General features: G+C 29.7%; 1 protein-coding gene across 1 annotated transcript in view; it reads left to right on the top strand.

The window, feature by feature from the left end:
• LOC141524105 (uncharacterized) overlaps positions 1-17,926 on the top strand; it is a 50,157-nt gene that overhangs the window by 22,242 nt on the left and 9,989 nt on the right. Inside the window, exon 11 of the mRNA XM_074237759.1 lies at positions 9,153-9,285. Within this exon, the coding sequence (XP_074093860.1) occupies positions 9,153-9,285 (133 nt within the window). The remainder of the gene's footprint in view (positions 1-9,152; positions 9,286-17,926) is intronic.

Below are 17,926 nucleotides of genomic sequence, written 5' to 3'. Positions count from 1 at the left end.
TCTACCGTCTCATCATCGAGAATTCACTACGAAACTCGATTCAAAGTCCAACTCATCCGATTGCTTTTTCTACTTTATTTTTTATTCATGTCTTTTCTTTCTTCTCCGTTGCCTCGTGTTTCTCCTTCATTTCGCTCCTTATCAATTTTCATTCGTTGCTTCTTATTTGATAGATAAAATCTACTGAACTTTATATAAATATATATTTGTATATATCTATCTTGGAGTATACACTCCCACTTCTTACACATGATTCCTGAAAATCAGTGAGCGATCGTTGCCGGTGTAGTGGTGAGACAAGGATAGTTACCAACTACAATTTTCTTCAACTCTTGTTCTCGTCTCTTTAACACTCTATCTTTTTCTTCGTCTGCGATCCCTGCTTGGGCACGCATTTGACCCTACAACGAACTTCTCGATTGGTCTAGTTAAGATAAGTCAGGCACGTCAACCGATAAACAGTGTGTTGTTATATTACTGTTATTCGAGTCTTCAACATTATTTCTCTTCGTTGAAATTATTGTCAATTTTTCAGCCTTGAGTATCACGTCCAACAACTTAACTTTTTAATTTTAGTTTATTATTGTTTTTCTTTCGTTTAATTGCAACATTAATTATAATCCAAATCGTATTTTTTTTTTTCTGTATTATTTTGATTCAATAAGCTTGGATTTAATTTTAATTAAAAAATTTATTATGATGATCCAAAAAAAATTTTTTCTAGTGATTATTTTACTTAGAAAAAATAATTATTAAATTTTATATCACTGAAATAAATTTATTGATCATCTGACAGAACAAATAATTAAAAAAGTAATAAATTTATAGGAATTGCTAGTAATAGAATTTATTCCAGCTATTTTTACAGTAAAGATAAAGAGCATATTTATTTAAAGCTAAGTAGAAACGTATACGTCGGAAGGGAAGAGAACAATGGTGTTTACAGTCGATTATCGTTCGTGATCATACGGAATAGAATGGAAGGTTTGAGATCCACATTGAAGGTGAAGTAACTGTTAGGGTCAAGTGCCTCAGGGGTTGTAAGCAAGCACAGTGGTCTCAATCCTATACTCATAGCAGTCTCTAGCCGTGATTACAAACTCCTGCGTTGAATTGGAGCTTTCACAAATCCTTGAAATTTACCCTTGACTATTTTCTTCTGGTTTTCAATTCTCTGATTTCCCAATCGCTCATTCTCTAGTACTTGTACACAATTCATACAAAAGAAAATAATTAATTAAAAAAAAAAAAAAAAAAAATCAATTGAAGAAACTATTTGTGGGCTAAAACTTGCTGTATTTCATTTAATCTTCATTTTTTTTTTTTTTTCATCTACGCCTGTCTTATCTTAGTTGCCGAGAAAAAATGCTAGTGGTAGAAGAAAAATTTAAGGAGGAAGGAAATGGTAAAAGAGCACGGTCACGATGGAAATTCTATGGCTATTGATAGTTTAAACTTGCGGACTGAGTATAAAATTAAACGAGTATTCGTGATAAGAGAGCGTGAAAGTCGAGGAGAGACAGAAAAAAAAAGCCGTTGGGGAAACATTGAGGGTAAAAGACAAATGGAAGATATTAAAATCTATCAAATTCGTATCAAGTTTTTTTTTTTTTAAATTGTATTTTAAAGAAGAATTTAATTTTCAACCAATAAATTATTTTTTGAATGTAAAATTTTATGGAAATTTTCTTATTAGAAAATTATAAATTAAATGCAATCAAAGTGCAAACTATAGTACCATAGCTAATCAATAGACGCCCATATATTATGCAGATACGTCTGCATATATGTCGACATATGATGGAGTTATACATATTGACATATTGACGTTCTAATTAGCAAATTGTCTAACTCCATAATTTGTAAGAGATGATTCTTTAAAATTTTTTTGCTAATTAAAAATTTATAATAGATAAACTTTTAATATTGCTAACAGGTACTGTAAAAATTTGCATGCCCTTTTATAAAATTCGTAAGCGTGTAAAAATCAACCAGATGTTACAGTGAAAAGTTTCTATATTAAAAAGTTTAAAGAATTTTTTTCCTCAAATTAAGAAAATAAAATTCTTAAAAATTATTTACTTGATTCAAATGAATGTTTTGAGATAGTGGCCAATAGAAATGATAAGAGCGTGTGTGCTTAAAAGACCATTGTGTCGAAAAGAAAGGTAGGAAAATCTATAAGAATTCATTCTTACGCAGATAGTACTGCAACAGTATCGCATTGAGCTAATGTTGGATCAAAAGACTTTATATTCGAATGGTTCCTTCGTATAAGATATATTTGTTCGCCAGCTCCTCTCTTACACTTCGATTCATTCCATTCAGAATGAATCTATATTAAGATTCACTATGCATAAAAAATTCAATACCTTAATCACATGTTTTATTGCAGTTTATTAACGCGAAATCAAAAATAAATAAAACGATAATAATGTTTTTGAAAAGTAACGATAAATACATTTATGAAATGGTGCATTTGCGTAAAAAATAATAAACGACAAAGTAATAAAAAGGAATACTTGTATTCCTAGCTCTAATGGCATCTCATTATACCATTACCGGCGCATCCATTACGCGATTCACGTCCAATTGAGACGGTAATAATTTCATAGTAATGCTCTGACAACAACCTCTGCTTTGTTAACATTCCTTTCCTATGGGCATCGTCATCGTCTTGCTCTCGATCTTTAGAAAAATTTATTTTCAAGTAAAGTAGGAGGCTCTGACATTACGTTTCGATTATTTACTGTCTGTGGTTTTATATCCAACATTAAATTTACACTTAAAAATCATAATATAAATCCCATTTATTTTTTTGTCATATTCATTTAAAAAATTAAAATACTTTTAAGGCATCAATTTTTTTTTTTGACGAAAATTATGCAAAAAATAAAAAAAAAAAAAAAAAAAAAAAAAAATCAAAAAGATTTTTTATTAAAAAAAAATAGAGTCATTTGATGACAATACACAGTATAATAGTGTATTATATAACGGGGCAGATGGCGCTGTCGATTATGGGTGTTTTGGCACAACGTGCAAAGAGTGTGTGCCAGCAAACGAGTTCCGGAAGCTTCAGTTCACATGAATAAATTTAGTACTAACGAAATTAATTATATTTCGCACAATATCGATTAACGAATGGCCATATTATATTGTGGAAAAATTAAATACAATTATTTGCTAATGAAGGACATTTTATTTTTTATAATAGTAATTAATATTACGATTGCACGGGAATGCTCGCGAAAATTTATTGCAAAAATATGAAGGAAAAATATTAAAATATTCTCGTTTTTTTGCTAATGAAAAAGTAAGTTCTTATGTGAAAATATCGGTTTATTATTATTATTACTTTTCTATTTTGTTCCAATAGCATTTAAGCCTGAAACTATATATTTAGGGATTATACTCAAAGGACGCATTTAACGATCGGTGATAGAGAATGAAAAGAGAGAGGATTTCCATCGTGCATGACTCATTTCAGCTCATCGTTTAGATTTGGTTCAAGGGTTAAGCTGAGGTTATGCAGCACGATTTAGACGAACCGTGAAACGAAATTGCAGTTTCACACTTTTATTACGACAGTTATGAAAACTTTTTAGTAGGTTTTTTCAAGAGAGTATTTTCGGATACTTTCCTTTCCTAGAGGAAAAGTCAAAAATGTTTTCTTATTTTTTAAAGAACGGCTTTCTTTGAAACGTCGATGGTGATAATATCATCGTGATATTGAATATCTTTTATTTTATTTTTTTATTCAATAGTATATAGAGCAAAGAAGCGAAAAGCTAATCTCGAGTTATGTGACATACTTTATGAGGTACAGGAAAACTCCATATGCTGAATTTTGAAAGCGGCTCAAAGAAAAAATTTCAAATTAAATCTATACACGTTTTTATTACAAGTAAAAAAAAAATAAAAAATTTTTTAATTTTTTCTAAAACTTAATAAGCCTGAAAAATTCTCTTAGATATTTTTTTAAAGCCAAAATATATTTCTGTTGTCAAAAAAAAAAAAAAAAATTAGTTAATTTTTTTTACACAAATTTTAATTAAATGAAACCAAAAATGTGACTGTAATAAATTTTTCTTGGCTTAATTAAATTTAATTTAATTCAAAAATTTTTTATCTTGATTCAAGGCAATAAAATCCTTCAAAAAATTTTTCTCTTAAATTAAATTAATTTTTTTTTTCAGTTTAAGTATCACTAAATTAAATAATTAAATGATTAGAGTGATTAGAGTGACATAGAAGGATCTATACTGAGATTAATTGACTAATTTTACATAATCAGTGCTATTTTCGTAATAATATTAATAGCAGACATGAAGACAATAATATCAAACTGAATAGTGGTGAGATAACCCCAGTCTAGAATCGATTTTCAGAAGAATTTCCTTTCCAGAAGACTTGATTGCTGACAAGCGCTAGATGCTTCTCCGTACTGCTCCAATTGTCTAAGAATCACTCTCAATAAGATCCTTAAAGTGTACGTAGACACAGATACTAGGGTAATAGAGCTACTTAATAGCGCTTGTTACTCGATTCAAGGGAGTCGATTTTATTTGAGCGATTCCACGGTTATGTATCGTTTGGTTTAGAATTCGAGGTCTGGTATTATACCTAAAGATCCGTCTGAAAGCCTTTCCGTCACATATACATGCACAGATCATTTGGACCTTAACGTCGAGCTCTAACTAGGATCGTAACACCGTAACTCTGTGATAACTTACTGGACTAATAGCCAAAGTTGAGCTCAAAGAGACTGGTTTGTTCGTTTGATAGATATACACATTATTCATACAACAAATTTGTTCAACCGAAGGCTATTAGGTTAATTAATTTTATTCAAATCAATAAAATATTCGATCATTCTCATGAATTTTAAATATTTATTTAAATATTTAAATTCGCTCATTGAAATTTGAAATTAAACGCCATAGATTAGTCATTCATAAAGTAAATAGCGGAGCCGTTCGATTATGATTGGAAAAATATATGTTATTAATTAATCCGTCGTCACGTTTGTTTGTTTTTCGGAACAAAATGTAAAAAAATGAAACTAAAGGGAAAATCATGGGGCTTTTTTTACTCAGGATTTTCTCCCACACGATATCTTGTTATTTCATTCGATTTTAGAGTGCACCGGGTGGCCATAATTTCACCCGCGTAGTTTATGGAAGTGTAGAGAGCCCGTGGGGTATCGAAAATTGCCAGCAAAGAGTTTAACGTGAGTAAAATCCCTTGAGGTCCGTTATTCTTTTCCTCAGTTTGCATTTCTCCCTTTTCGAGTCCTTGCTTCTGGTTCTGCTGCTACTTCCACTGCTTTACCTCTGTTTATTCAACTTTCAGGATGTTCCAAGGGACTCGTCTGTCGTGAGAGAAAGCAGATACAATCCCCACATGTTTCCCTCATGCGATAAACTCTGCACAGCAGACACTCTGGTGATACTTCTATCCTAGGCTGCCTGCCCAATTCGTTTCTTTCACTCTCCACTTACGACACACAACCTACGCCACAATTCGACCTGAATCTTTAATCCGTTTTCACCGCCTCGGGCTACAGCCAGAATTTCCGGTGGGAAATCGAAATCGGTTAGCGATCCACTTAGACAACTTTGTTGGGACTTTAATAGCTAGAGGAATTTTTTTCGCTGACGCTACTCCAATTTTTTTTTTTTTTTTTCGCACATTCTTTCGAGCAAAGAATAAACTCCTTCAAATTATGTCAGAGCTCAGATAGCGATAAGAATTAAGGACTTATAAATTTAAACCCATTGACAAATTACTATTTCTCGTGCTTGAATATGATTTTTAGATGAAGATTGCTTTATTTCTTTATTTATCCTTTTACGACATTTTGTGATTTTTAAGACCGATATTCCTACGGTTTATATACTTTTCTTATATTTAATTCCATTTGGTCGCCTTACTACTTTTATTCCGATTACTGTCAAAAATGCCATTATTATAATTTAATAATTAATGTTGATATAATATAAACTTTACTTTACATTACTACTTCTTATTATAACTTCAATCAAAGTTGTCCAACTGGAATAGAAATGATGATTTTGATCGGTACTGCTAATAAAAAAATTTATTGCAGACTGAAATAAAATTAATTATAAATCTTAGATAAAAAAAAAAAATTTAGGAGCTAATAATTCATCAAATGTCGGAGTCGGTATTCATTAATGATAAATAAGCCCTTCTATTAAAGTGACATATTAATTCAACATCTACGACTTTATTATATTTCCCACAATACATTGATCTTCATTGTACTAACCATGATTATAATCAATATAGGTTTATGTACATAGTTACACCTCAATGTTATTTTCCAAGTAATAAACGAATAGATAACATCATTTGATATACCACCAGCTATTAAGAGTAGTCGTCAAAAAAGCGTTAAAAAAAATTAATAGACTTTTTTCTAAGTTGATTATATCTGACGGAATTTATTGACCTTCACAATAGAAAAAAAAAAAAAAAAAAAAAAAAGTCATTTAAGAATAAAATAAACTTGCAGTTGTATTCATCGCATAAAAACGAATTATTTATTTTTTCTAAATTTCATTGGAGATAATTTAATTCCTTTCTGAATCTCAAGTTCCATCTTTTAAAGAATAAAGGTAACCCAAATCTTCAAGTAGTTTTCATTATCTCAATCTTTTAATTGCAATATTCCATGACTAAAATCTTGAAATTACAAATTATTTTTTTTTTTTTTTAATTGAAAAAATTTATATCTATAGCTTGATACCTTTTATCATATAGATCTCATTCCTTCTTTTCTATTCATCCTCTTCGAAATTGCCCGGTCGTCTGGACGAGCTTTCTATGAGTTCACGTGCAATAACCGAGAAGATCGTGGATAACGAGACTCGCAGCGAGATTAACCCCCGACTTGGCTGTTTTCTTACCTCAATGACTATCACCAGTTTTTTCTTGAAGCACGATGGTTAGTAAAACGGTGTACTAACTCACCGGAGAGTATACTAAATTTGATAAATATATGATGTACGTATATACTTCATTTATATAGCTTATACGTAGAATAACGTGTGGTAAATCTGGAAAGGTGAGAAGAGCAGAGTAGGAAGATCAGCCGGTTCATTCATAATATTGCGACATGACGTTTCAGTAATTCGATATAACTCGTTACGACATTAGACGTCATTTTACAGATGAAATATAACTCTTATTTAATATATCTTTAATTAATCCTTATTTAATTTTCTTGCTAATATTTTTTTGTAATTAATTAAGAAATTACCTTGTATCTTGTGAATTATTGACCTTTTTAAAAATATAAGCTCATCCCGATGTTGCATTCATCAAGAGCTTTCATTTAAGTACCCACATCAATTTTTCATATATTTATATATATATATATATATATATGAAAAATATATCAAAAATGCATGTGGGTATTCAAATGAAAGCTCTTGATGAATGCAACATCGGGATGAGTTTATATTTTTAAAAAGGTCAATAGTTAAAAATTTACAGAGCAATTTAACAAAAGTCATTACTTAATAAAGTAAAATTTGATTTATTTGTAGTTCACAAGTCACATAAAAAATGATGATAAAAAAATTTTTCGACTGTTTGTAATTTACACTCTCAAGCTAATATTTATACTCATAAATTCGACATAACATTTGTATAAATTGTTAACAAAAGGTAGAGAAACAGGCAAAATCTGCAGATTATCCGAGCGAACCAATTTACAAGTTACACAGTCCATTAAAGCTTTTGTGTACCTGGGTATAAATATCCTACAAATATATAAACCCCTGACCATAGTCTGAATAAGTTTCTCAATGGTAGTTTGAAGAGCAAAAGATAGAAGGAGCGAGGGCCTGCAACCAAGTAGCAGCGTAGCTGGAGTATCGATCCTAGCACTAGGAGGCATTATTTCTCGGTAAAATCAATCTGTAGGCAGGCATTTGTAGTAAAAATTTTTTTTAGATGATTAATATTTTGAATTAAAATAAAATACTAAGAATAATGAATATTTAATTTTTTAAGAGTCTCTGAGACTAAAAATCGACATGGCAATGGACTGGGTAATTATTCTAAAGGATTGTTTTTGCGATGAAAGCTTGTCTTGGAGTAATAAACCCAAAAGAGGGGCGGTGGGGTGACAGAGACATGATCTGGTGGGTACCAGATGGTGTTGACACTGATCGAGAGTTCAGACTCTGGTGCTCGTGTAAAGGTTTTATGTAACATCTTTCGGATGTTTCCAAGTCACTTGTCTACTCTTCGGAGGATCACTCTTCCTTTTTATTGTCCTTTCCTTTTTTTTATTACCCACCAAACTTTACAATTTTATTATTCTGCTGACATATCTATTATACTTGCTAACTTTCTTTTTATCCCACCATATTTTTTTTATATTATCATCTTATATAATTAATTAAATTACAAACCGATTATTTAATTAATTTTTTTTTTTTTTGTATAAAAAATTAGATTGAAGAATTGTCGCAAAAATTCTCATTCTACGCTTTCTAATAAAAAATAGTTCCAGCGTCGAAGTTAGGATGTTGAACCAATAAGTCTTTTTCTGTACGTTTCAACTATCGACGTGTTCTTAAAAAAGAGAAAAAAATCATTAAATAAATAAATGAATAAAACGATAAAAAAAAAAAAAAAAAGGGATACTCCTTTGTCTTTGTCTCAAGAGAGAAGACTTGCCAAGCTTTTTCTATCAGGATATTAAGGTCATAAAATTAATTTTAAGAGTCTAATAAATACTTACAAGACTTGAAGCAGCAGAAAAAAAAATAAAAATTTGATTTAATTAATTAAGTAATTTTTTTATTTACTTTTTTGTGATTAATATTTTTTTTTTTAATTACTTATTATTTTTTCTATTTTTTTTTATATTTCTTTCTAAAAAACATTTTAATGAAGCAAAAATTATTTTTGATGAAAAATTTAAAGGAAAAAATTTTTATCTAAGGATCACGCAGCCAAATTTATCTTTAAATGTTTGTAAAAGATATTACCATTAATACGATAATTTAAAGATTTAAATTCACAGTTTTTGACTTCGTGACAAACGTAAATCACGAAAAAGATTTAGATAAACATGACACAACAGTAAACCTTGACTTAACTTTCTGTTTTAGATTTGTATACAGTGACAATCGAGTAAAAAGCCACCCTTTTTGTATTGGTGGTGACAACTACACACCTGTCTGGTTGCTTCACCTAAAAACGTTCACAGTCGCAGTCAATTTTGGAATATTTTATTTTCGCGAGGTGAGTGACCGACTATCACTATATTTCTTTTATAAATATAACCGTCGAGGATAAAATAATTGAGAAAAGAAGCAGAAATAACTTTCGCTAAATCAAACAGTCGAGTATTAATTATTGAGTTAAGAATTTGTTTGTCGAGTCTGAAACTCTTTCAGTCGAAAAATTAATTCAAACCACTTTGCTTTGCTATTTTATTATTTTTTTAATTTTTTTTATTTTTCGCTATTTAATCTGCAGCGTTAGTATTTTTTTTTTATTCTTACAATGAAAACTATCCCGACTTTTCACCTGGGTTGGATAAAGGATATACGAGAAAATGAAATTAGTCCAGGGGAATGTCGGATTTGCTGCGAATGCTCGTCGCCACGTGGAATTTCAATGGGATACCACGACTACTCCACGACGTGGTGCAATCTCGAGGATGCTAAGCTTTCTATTCTCTTTTCTCTCTTGCTCACTTTTGCCCCCATAATTGCACTCACTCATTCCACAGTCTACTTTAATACTTTAAATTGAGTTTCGGACTTATTACTACAGATTCGGATAATTATAACTAACAATTATTCTTTAACTCTTTCAAAAAACTCATAAACATCAGGAAAACAATCAAATTTAATTGGGACCAAAAAAAATTTTTTATTTTTAAAAATATCTTATTATAACTTCAATTAAAGTTGTCCAACTGGAATAAAAATTATTACTTTGATCGGTACTGCTGATAAAAAAATTTATTGCAGACTAAAATAAAATTCTTATAAACAATTGGCTCAAAAAAATCGTTCCGGTAATTTAGGTATCGAACGAATCAGTACTTCATAAGTCGGACAAGTCATTTATCGCACACAAAGCATAAGCGTAAACTTCCTTGTTCACTACAATTTCTAAAGGATAGGTTAAATATTTTCACAATTATTATTATCTAAATATATATTAATAATTAATTCAAGTAGAATAACTCAGTAAATAAAAAGTTTGAAATAAAAATCTTGACTTTGAAGTAACTTTAAGTTCTTCCGAAATCTCAAGGCCATATACTTTCAAATACAACCGTCTGACGAATGGTTTACTAATTTCCCTTTTTCCATTGAAACTTTCTTCATGTTTAAACTTATAAATCTGTTTTTATGGTGGTTACTTTTAAGTCAACATTTGTTATTTAAATACCATGTCTTTGTCAATTCAAATATTTAAATTCGATTTTATAAATGAAGAGATGTTTCATTTGTTGTCGTTGTTTTAACTAAATTGAATAGTTATTACGTTTACTTCACTTCATATGATTTGCGTTTCGATACATTGAGCTTTTAAGTAAATTGAAGATATTTTGTAAAATAAATTCGACTATATTGTCTCTGCTATTAATTTATCCATTACTAGCCCAACATATATTTATAGTTTGTTTTAATTAAACATTCTATATCTGCAAAATTGTTTGTAAGAATTAATCAATAATTATCAAGCGTGAAATTTTGAAGAAAATTTTTTCTTTATTTTTTTTTTTTTTTTTTGGGATGTAAAGTATTATTTTATTTATAATATAAAATTCATGGATTATTTCTTCAGACTAGATTATCTGCAGAACGAAAGTGTAATGCTAGCTATTACGATACACAAGAATCGAGCGTGTATCTTTTGCACGAAAGGAAGTTCTCAACTTACTGGAAGCAAGTTTCCCTTATGTTCTGCCTCGTATCTAATGTAAGCTTGACGTCACACTATACTGGCTGCTATGCCTAATTTTATGCATCGAGAACGACAGGTCAATGTTGAATAAAGCATATATCTCCACTATGCAGTGCAACAACATTTGCCTTTATTTTTTAATTCTCTAGCTGTCTTCAAATCGCTAAATAGTACACATTTGATTAAAAATATTCAAAACTTTTATCCTCCCGTTATAATTATAGGATATTTGATGCCTTGAATTCTAACCTAATGTCGACTGTCCTTCATAAGAAAATGACAACACAAAATGCGCATTGAGTAAATGTCACTTTTCGTTGTCTGGTACATCCTCGGGGAAATTCAATTTTCGTTACCCACAAGAACGGAAATCAATTTAACCAGTTAGCCCAATTGAGTTATGCAGAACAAAGAAGATTTGAATATTCATCGTGTCGTGGGTGAAATAGTCAACAGTTTAATTTACTACTCGTTTAGTATCTCATTAACTTGACTATTTGCTATATTTAAATAAATACATTACAATAAATTCTACTTGTTTGAATAAATATGCTGATTAACGTTTCGTAGATGGTCGAAAAATTTTTTCAAGTAATCTATAAATTTTATTTCAAGATTTTTAATTATTATCAATCAAATTAAACAGTTCAAAATTTAAATTTTAGTTCGTAAAATTAATCTTGTTCAGATTAACTGAGGAATAATTTATACAACTTCTTTAATTAGTTTTAATGATATGTACGAGCATTGAAATTAAATTCAAATCACTGCAAGCTATTTATCGCTAATACGTAGTTTATATGAGCAGCCTTTTTCTCTATATTCTGCTGGTCTTTTAATTTTTATCTTTTTTCTCTCTTTCCATAGATCGTATTAACTATCTCAAAGCAGGTAAATCGCGCTTGGGTTTTCTCCAGCTTTGATGTGTTCTTTTGACATAATTGCCTTTACATTTTAACGAAACCAAATATTTACATTAATTAACGTTCTAATTATTAATTTCGTTCATCGTATCCATCGATTTTAAAATGTTGACATTTAAAAATAAAAAAAAAAAAAAAAAAAAAAAAAAAAAAAAAAAACAGTTTTTTCATTAGTCGAAATTTTAAATAAAAATGCAAAAAAATAAATTCGGTAGCAAAATTACGCATAAAAAAATATTAAAACACTTGTAAAAAAAATAATTTCTACTTATTTGCAATTTTTAAAAAATTCCATCTTTTTCATCCAAAATATTTGGAAGTTATCATTAATAAAAGTATAAAATTTTTTTACTGTGTAAAAAATAGCGAGAATTTACCATAAATATTCCCGTATACTTCTTCACTAATTTTGTTATCGTCCTCGAACATTTACACAAATTTGTACTCGTGATTCATGCATTTCGCTTTACGTCATACAAGCTTTTATCCGGATTTAACGTCAATCATCAAAAATTAAATTATAAAATATTTCATATGTATCAATCGTTACTCCACGATAATAATTTATCACTTGCTCGCCATTAATTTAACAGTTACACCATAATAATAATAATAATAATAATAATAATAATAATAATAATAATAATTTTATACTTTGGATTGAGAATAATAAACTTTAATCTTAAACACCAATTTGAAAAATTCAATAAAATAAATTTATGTTTCATTTTATCTTAAAAAATGAAACTAATAAAATTCTGACACTAAAAATTAAATTCGTAACTTGTTAATAAAAGAAAAAAAAAAATAAAAATATTTCAATCATAACAAAAATAAAGTAAATTCTATGAAAATAATAACTTTTTAAAGGAAAACAAACTAAAAAAGGCTTTAAACACCTAAATTTTTCTTATTTCTTGTTTTCTTCTACTTGAGGTACTGTTTACTCTAACTATTACTCTCTTTTCTCTTTGGTACCAGTTGAGAATAAGTAAAGCAAAGCAAACCTCTTACGTTTCCATTACCCAACGTATTTTACCGGTCCGCCTCGCTCCTTAATTTTCCTTGACGTTTTCTTACGGTCCTTCTATTACTAACCAAGAGCCATCGGATTTCCTAGGGCACTTATTATTCCGTTGACGTTTGCTCTCGTGTATTGCCCACGCATTTTCACTCACTGTTTTTTTTTTTTTTTTTCATTTTTCTGTTATTAGTTTTGTTAATAAGCCAGTAAATTACCAACTTACATTTAACCTTTAATAACTTATTGCTGATATTTTATTTTTATTTATGTATTAAATACTACAAAGTATCAGCTGGCTTATAACTTTTTATAACTATTAAATAACTTTTGAATTGAATTATTAAATGATTCACTTGATTAATTTTTTAAAACAAAGTCAACTTTCTTTGTCAGATTTTATTTGTAGGATCGATTAAAGTTGTCTATTCTGTACTTTTTGAGACTTCAAAATCACTAACAATGGCAATCATTAAAAAACTCAATTTTTTTTTTTAAGAACTTTTTGACCGCGAATTTTTTTTTCTTTTTGAATTGTTTTGAGTTGAATTTACTAGTGAAACATGACTACATAACTTTGAGTCTTTTAGCTCTGTTGTTATCGTTTCGACGATGGTCTTTGGAATTTCTAAAGTTAACTTTCTGGATACGATATAAACTGGGCAAATAGAGAGAAGAAAGTACATTTTAGTTCCTGTAAGTTCAACTGTCGAATCTTCGGCTTTGTTTTATTTTACGATTAAACTCAATTGTATGTGTTTAATATAAACTGAGCAGAAATTTCTAATTTAAATACACATTATCCGACAATCAGTTGACATTAAATTTTTTTTCTACAACTAACTTTTCAATTGCGCGCTTAAAAAATAAAAAAACCACAAAAAAAAATTATAATGGTTAATTTTTACTTAGTGAGAGTAAAAAATAGTGAAATTTTCGTTCTAAAAATTTTTAAAACAATTAATTAATTAAATAATCCTTTAAAAATTTTTTTTTTACTTGAAACAAATTTTAAGTTTACTTGTTAAGATTTTTATTTTTTTAATTTATTATATTATGGTCTATCGTAAGTAATAAAAATATTCGGGCGTGAAATATACAATGCATCAGGTGAATTGAATTGGTTATTAATTACTCAGCAGAAAAGAGGAGCGAGTAATACAAATTTACATACAAATATACAAGCTTATTGTGATTTAGTGCGGCGTATTTGGGGCACTAATGTAACCAACAATTAATTACTATAAATTTAACAACGATTGATTGATCACATGAATTTTAATTAACCGGAAGTATTTTCTCATCTGCTCCGTAAATTTTTTTTCATGATAAAATTTTGAAAATTATAATATTTCTCAAAATAATTTAATCATATTTTTTTTTAATTTTATCATCAAATAAACGTAAAAATAAAGCTTCAAATAATACCTGAATGATTTTAATCTATCAGACGGTGTAAAAACAAATTTTAATAGTGCGACATTGCACTTATTGTTAGTACACACAAACGCTCATTAAAAAAGTATTTTTCTGGTGTTTAAAAAAATATTCTCGTGAATGAAAAAAATAAAAAAAAAAAAAAAAATTGTAATGTGGAAATCGATGGAGGGGAGCTTTAGTGGTACTGAAAGTACAGCAGCTTTAACGATGTTTGTCGGTAGCTTTCTCGTGAATACTGTAATATCGTGCACTTAACTAACTCAGGGTAGCTTCGTTCCGATAATGGTATCGTGACTTTGTAACCCATCGGCTAATTAGAGTCAAACGAGTGCTGCTACAAATACACAAGCCTTACAACTACAGTAGATATTCAACTAAGTGCTGCTCAATAAATATCTATAGATATTTGTGTATTTGTAGTACAGCTTACGTGCCATTTAAGATCTTTAAAATTATATTTTAATAAAAGAGATAAATTAATGGGAAAAATAATTGTGGATTTTTTTTTTTAAAGCAGCAAAGTGTTTTATTGAAGAGTTTTAATTTTTTCAATAGAAATAATTAATTTTTTTTTATCAAAAATTCAATTTAAAAAAAAAATATTTGGGCTGCTTTTTAAAATTTAGCAAAGCAAGAGATTAGAAGGAGGCAAAAATATAAATTTCGATTTTTCTCTTTACTGAATAAACAACTAGGACACATTTATCTTACTAAATTCCTCTAGGTCGTATACTCAGGTTACTCGAGTATTGCCAAAGATAGACAAGGAGTCTACAAATATATAAGGACGATGTAAGGAGAGATTGAATAGAGATGGAAAGATTGAACGTGAAGGGAAGCGTCTTGAAGAAGTATCCGGGACACGCAAACTTCCATGGAAACTCTTAATATATAGAGCGCGAACGTCAAATCGGAAATGCCTCTCAAAAGTGCGAGAAAGAGGTTTGAGTTAATTTAGGGTTCTTTAGTCCGCCACCGAGGTTTAAGAATACATGTAATGGAATTGGAAAGGACGGTGTACACATGTGTACTGCAGTGTAAGCAGTAGTGGTAACACACATCAAGCTCTCTATAACTTACAGGAGAGTCGGTGGAAATGCCACTCGTGAGCTACGAATATTTGCATGCCAGGCAACTCTAGGTATTGCAGATTATGTATCCTTTGTGAATATTCTCCAGTAATAGCTCTACTCAGTAAATGTTTGTGAAGGTTTTCAATACAATAACCAGTAATCCATAGTTTTAATTATAACGGACTTAAAATTTAATTATCTGCAAATAATTTTAAGTTTATTAAAGTTGTATAATTTTACCTATCAGTTTTTCTGAATTAATTATTATTATTTATTAAAAAAAATTTTTTACACAAAAAAAAAAAAAAAAAAAAGAAATAAGATTTATTATTTTTTTCCTTTAATAATTTCTAAAGTACAGAAAAATACCTCAGCAATTAAAAGCAAATTTTTCAGCTATTAAATAATTCACTGTTACATTTAATAATTGAACAAAAGAGGGAAAAAAAATATTTTTAAACTGTTCACACTTGGTAGAGATATTTTCGGTCAATTAATCTTTAATATACAATGATAATTTGACACAGTCTAAATTTAATAACGTTGGATGTGGCAGATGAAAAAAACCAATTAAACTTTCTCTAATTAATAACCATTAATTATTATGAATAACTTTAATTAGTTGAAAGTTAAACTGACTAGTCTGTTATAAGTATTATTGAAATGAATAAAGTGATTTGTGTTGGTGGTAAATATTAATAAATAATTATCCAAGTGATTATCATAGGGTTGGTTACTTGATGTGCGCTGTCTCAAACAGAATCTTTGACACATACTAATTGTCGAGGGTTTGGTCTGTGCATGCACTTAGGGTCAGTCAAACCCGGGGGATATTAAGGGACGGCTACATCGAGGATCACGTGAGGTCTGGAGTGCACCTGCTGGATATCCCCTATCGACGTACGCGTATTAAGCGTATTTAATGCTCGCCACAATTAATGACCGTTTCTCCTGTACATTTAACATTCTGCACTCGAAACTCCAGGTTACACTGTACAGACGCGACAACGCATTTGCCGTACTTCTATACTCCCCTGTACTAGCTCTTTTGTAAACAGCGCTGCTCGCTTAGTTGTAGATTACCAACATCACAGAATACAGTGATCTCTCCCGTACTGCGCTCGTCTTAAGTCTGATACAATAAGTTCCTCATATTTAGTTACTTAATGTTTACAACCGCTGTACTAGCTACAGTAAATTACTGATATTAACTCGGTGCAACATTGGTTTACTTAAAGTATTTCGTTACTGTTAAAATTAATTTATTCAGCCAACAAATGAACAGATGAACATAAATAAATCAGACATGGAAAAATTCATCCATCTCAAGAGCATAAACCAGAAAATGCAAACTATCATCTCTATATTAGCCTGGTCATAATGTATCGATAAATTCCGTCATATATCCTCTATCTTTCTCTGTCTTTTCTTCGCTTGTTCCTTTGCTTCTTTATGCTCTATACAAATTCAAAAGAATATATCGTATGAAACTGGACGAGAGAAAACAAATATGTATAAACGAGGAAGAGTAACCGTCTGGGAGGGAAATCCACCAGACAGTATAACGACGTCGAAAAACGTCTTAGTGAAATAAATAAAATAATGAATAAGCTCTAGACTCTTAAATTCTCAGTTACAAATTTAATTTATTATACAATACGAGTGTGAACTGGTTCTTTAGGGATTATTGTTTATTATCCTAAAATTCTAACTCAAAAATTTTGAGTATTTAAAAAAAAAAAACTGTTTAATTTTATTTGAAATATTTTCTTAAAGTTTTTTAATGCAATTAATTTTAAATAAATTTTTAGAGGTAAAAAAATAGAACTTCTAGTCCAAAAAAAATTTTTCGAAAGTCAAAATGTTCCTGAAGGTTGTAGTTAACCTTTTTTTTTGTTCGATATTACGACAAAATAATTAAGTTACACTGTAAAAAAATTAACTTGAATCAAGAGAAAAATTCTTGAACCAAGAAAAGAATTTAATACGAGAGCTACTGTATTTTTGAGCACTAATTTATTAACTTGGCAACTATTGGTTCGGTGGCGTTGAGTGGCAGTTAGCAGAGATGAGAATGGTAAGGAACAAAGAGTAAAAAAAGGGATCGCAAAGCTTTGTCCACATTAGCATCTCTCTACTGTTCATTTGCCTCTGACGGAATGGATTAAAAGGATCGGTGGTGGTCGTAGTTCTATCAGGGATGCGCATGCATATATACAGAGAAATATATAAGCTTTCTGGGAAGAAATAAAGAAAGATCTATGCAGAATATAAGATAGCTAGACAGGGTGAGAGAAACGGGATCGCCGACAGACAAGAGACAAAAGGGGACATTCTCTTTGCTTTTCACTTTTAGCAGCGTTGTTTGTGCCGACCGCTACGAATGGTGCTACGGAATAAAACGAACTTGGTACTGAGTGCGTAGACTCAAACAAATGAAACCAAGCTTTATGCAGACATCCATACTATTCATGCTTCTCTCTTTTTTTCCTTACACTTTT

This window comes from Cotesia typhae, unplaced genomic scaffold (assembly GCF_013202065.1).
Source record: "Cotesia typhae breed Kobodo isofemale line unplaced genomic scaffold, CoteBio_Ctyphae contig_22, whole genome shotgun sequence".
Lineage (NCBI taxonomy): Eukaryota > Metazoa > Arthropoda > Insecta > Hymenoptera > Braconidae > Cotesia > Cotesia typhae.
This window is presented reverse-complemented; position numbering and strand designations above follow the sequence as displayed.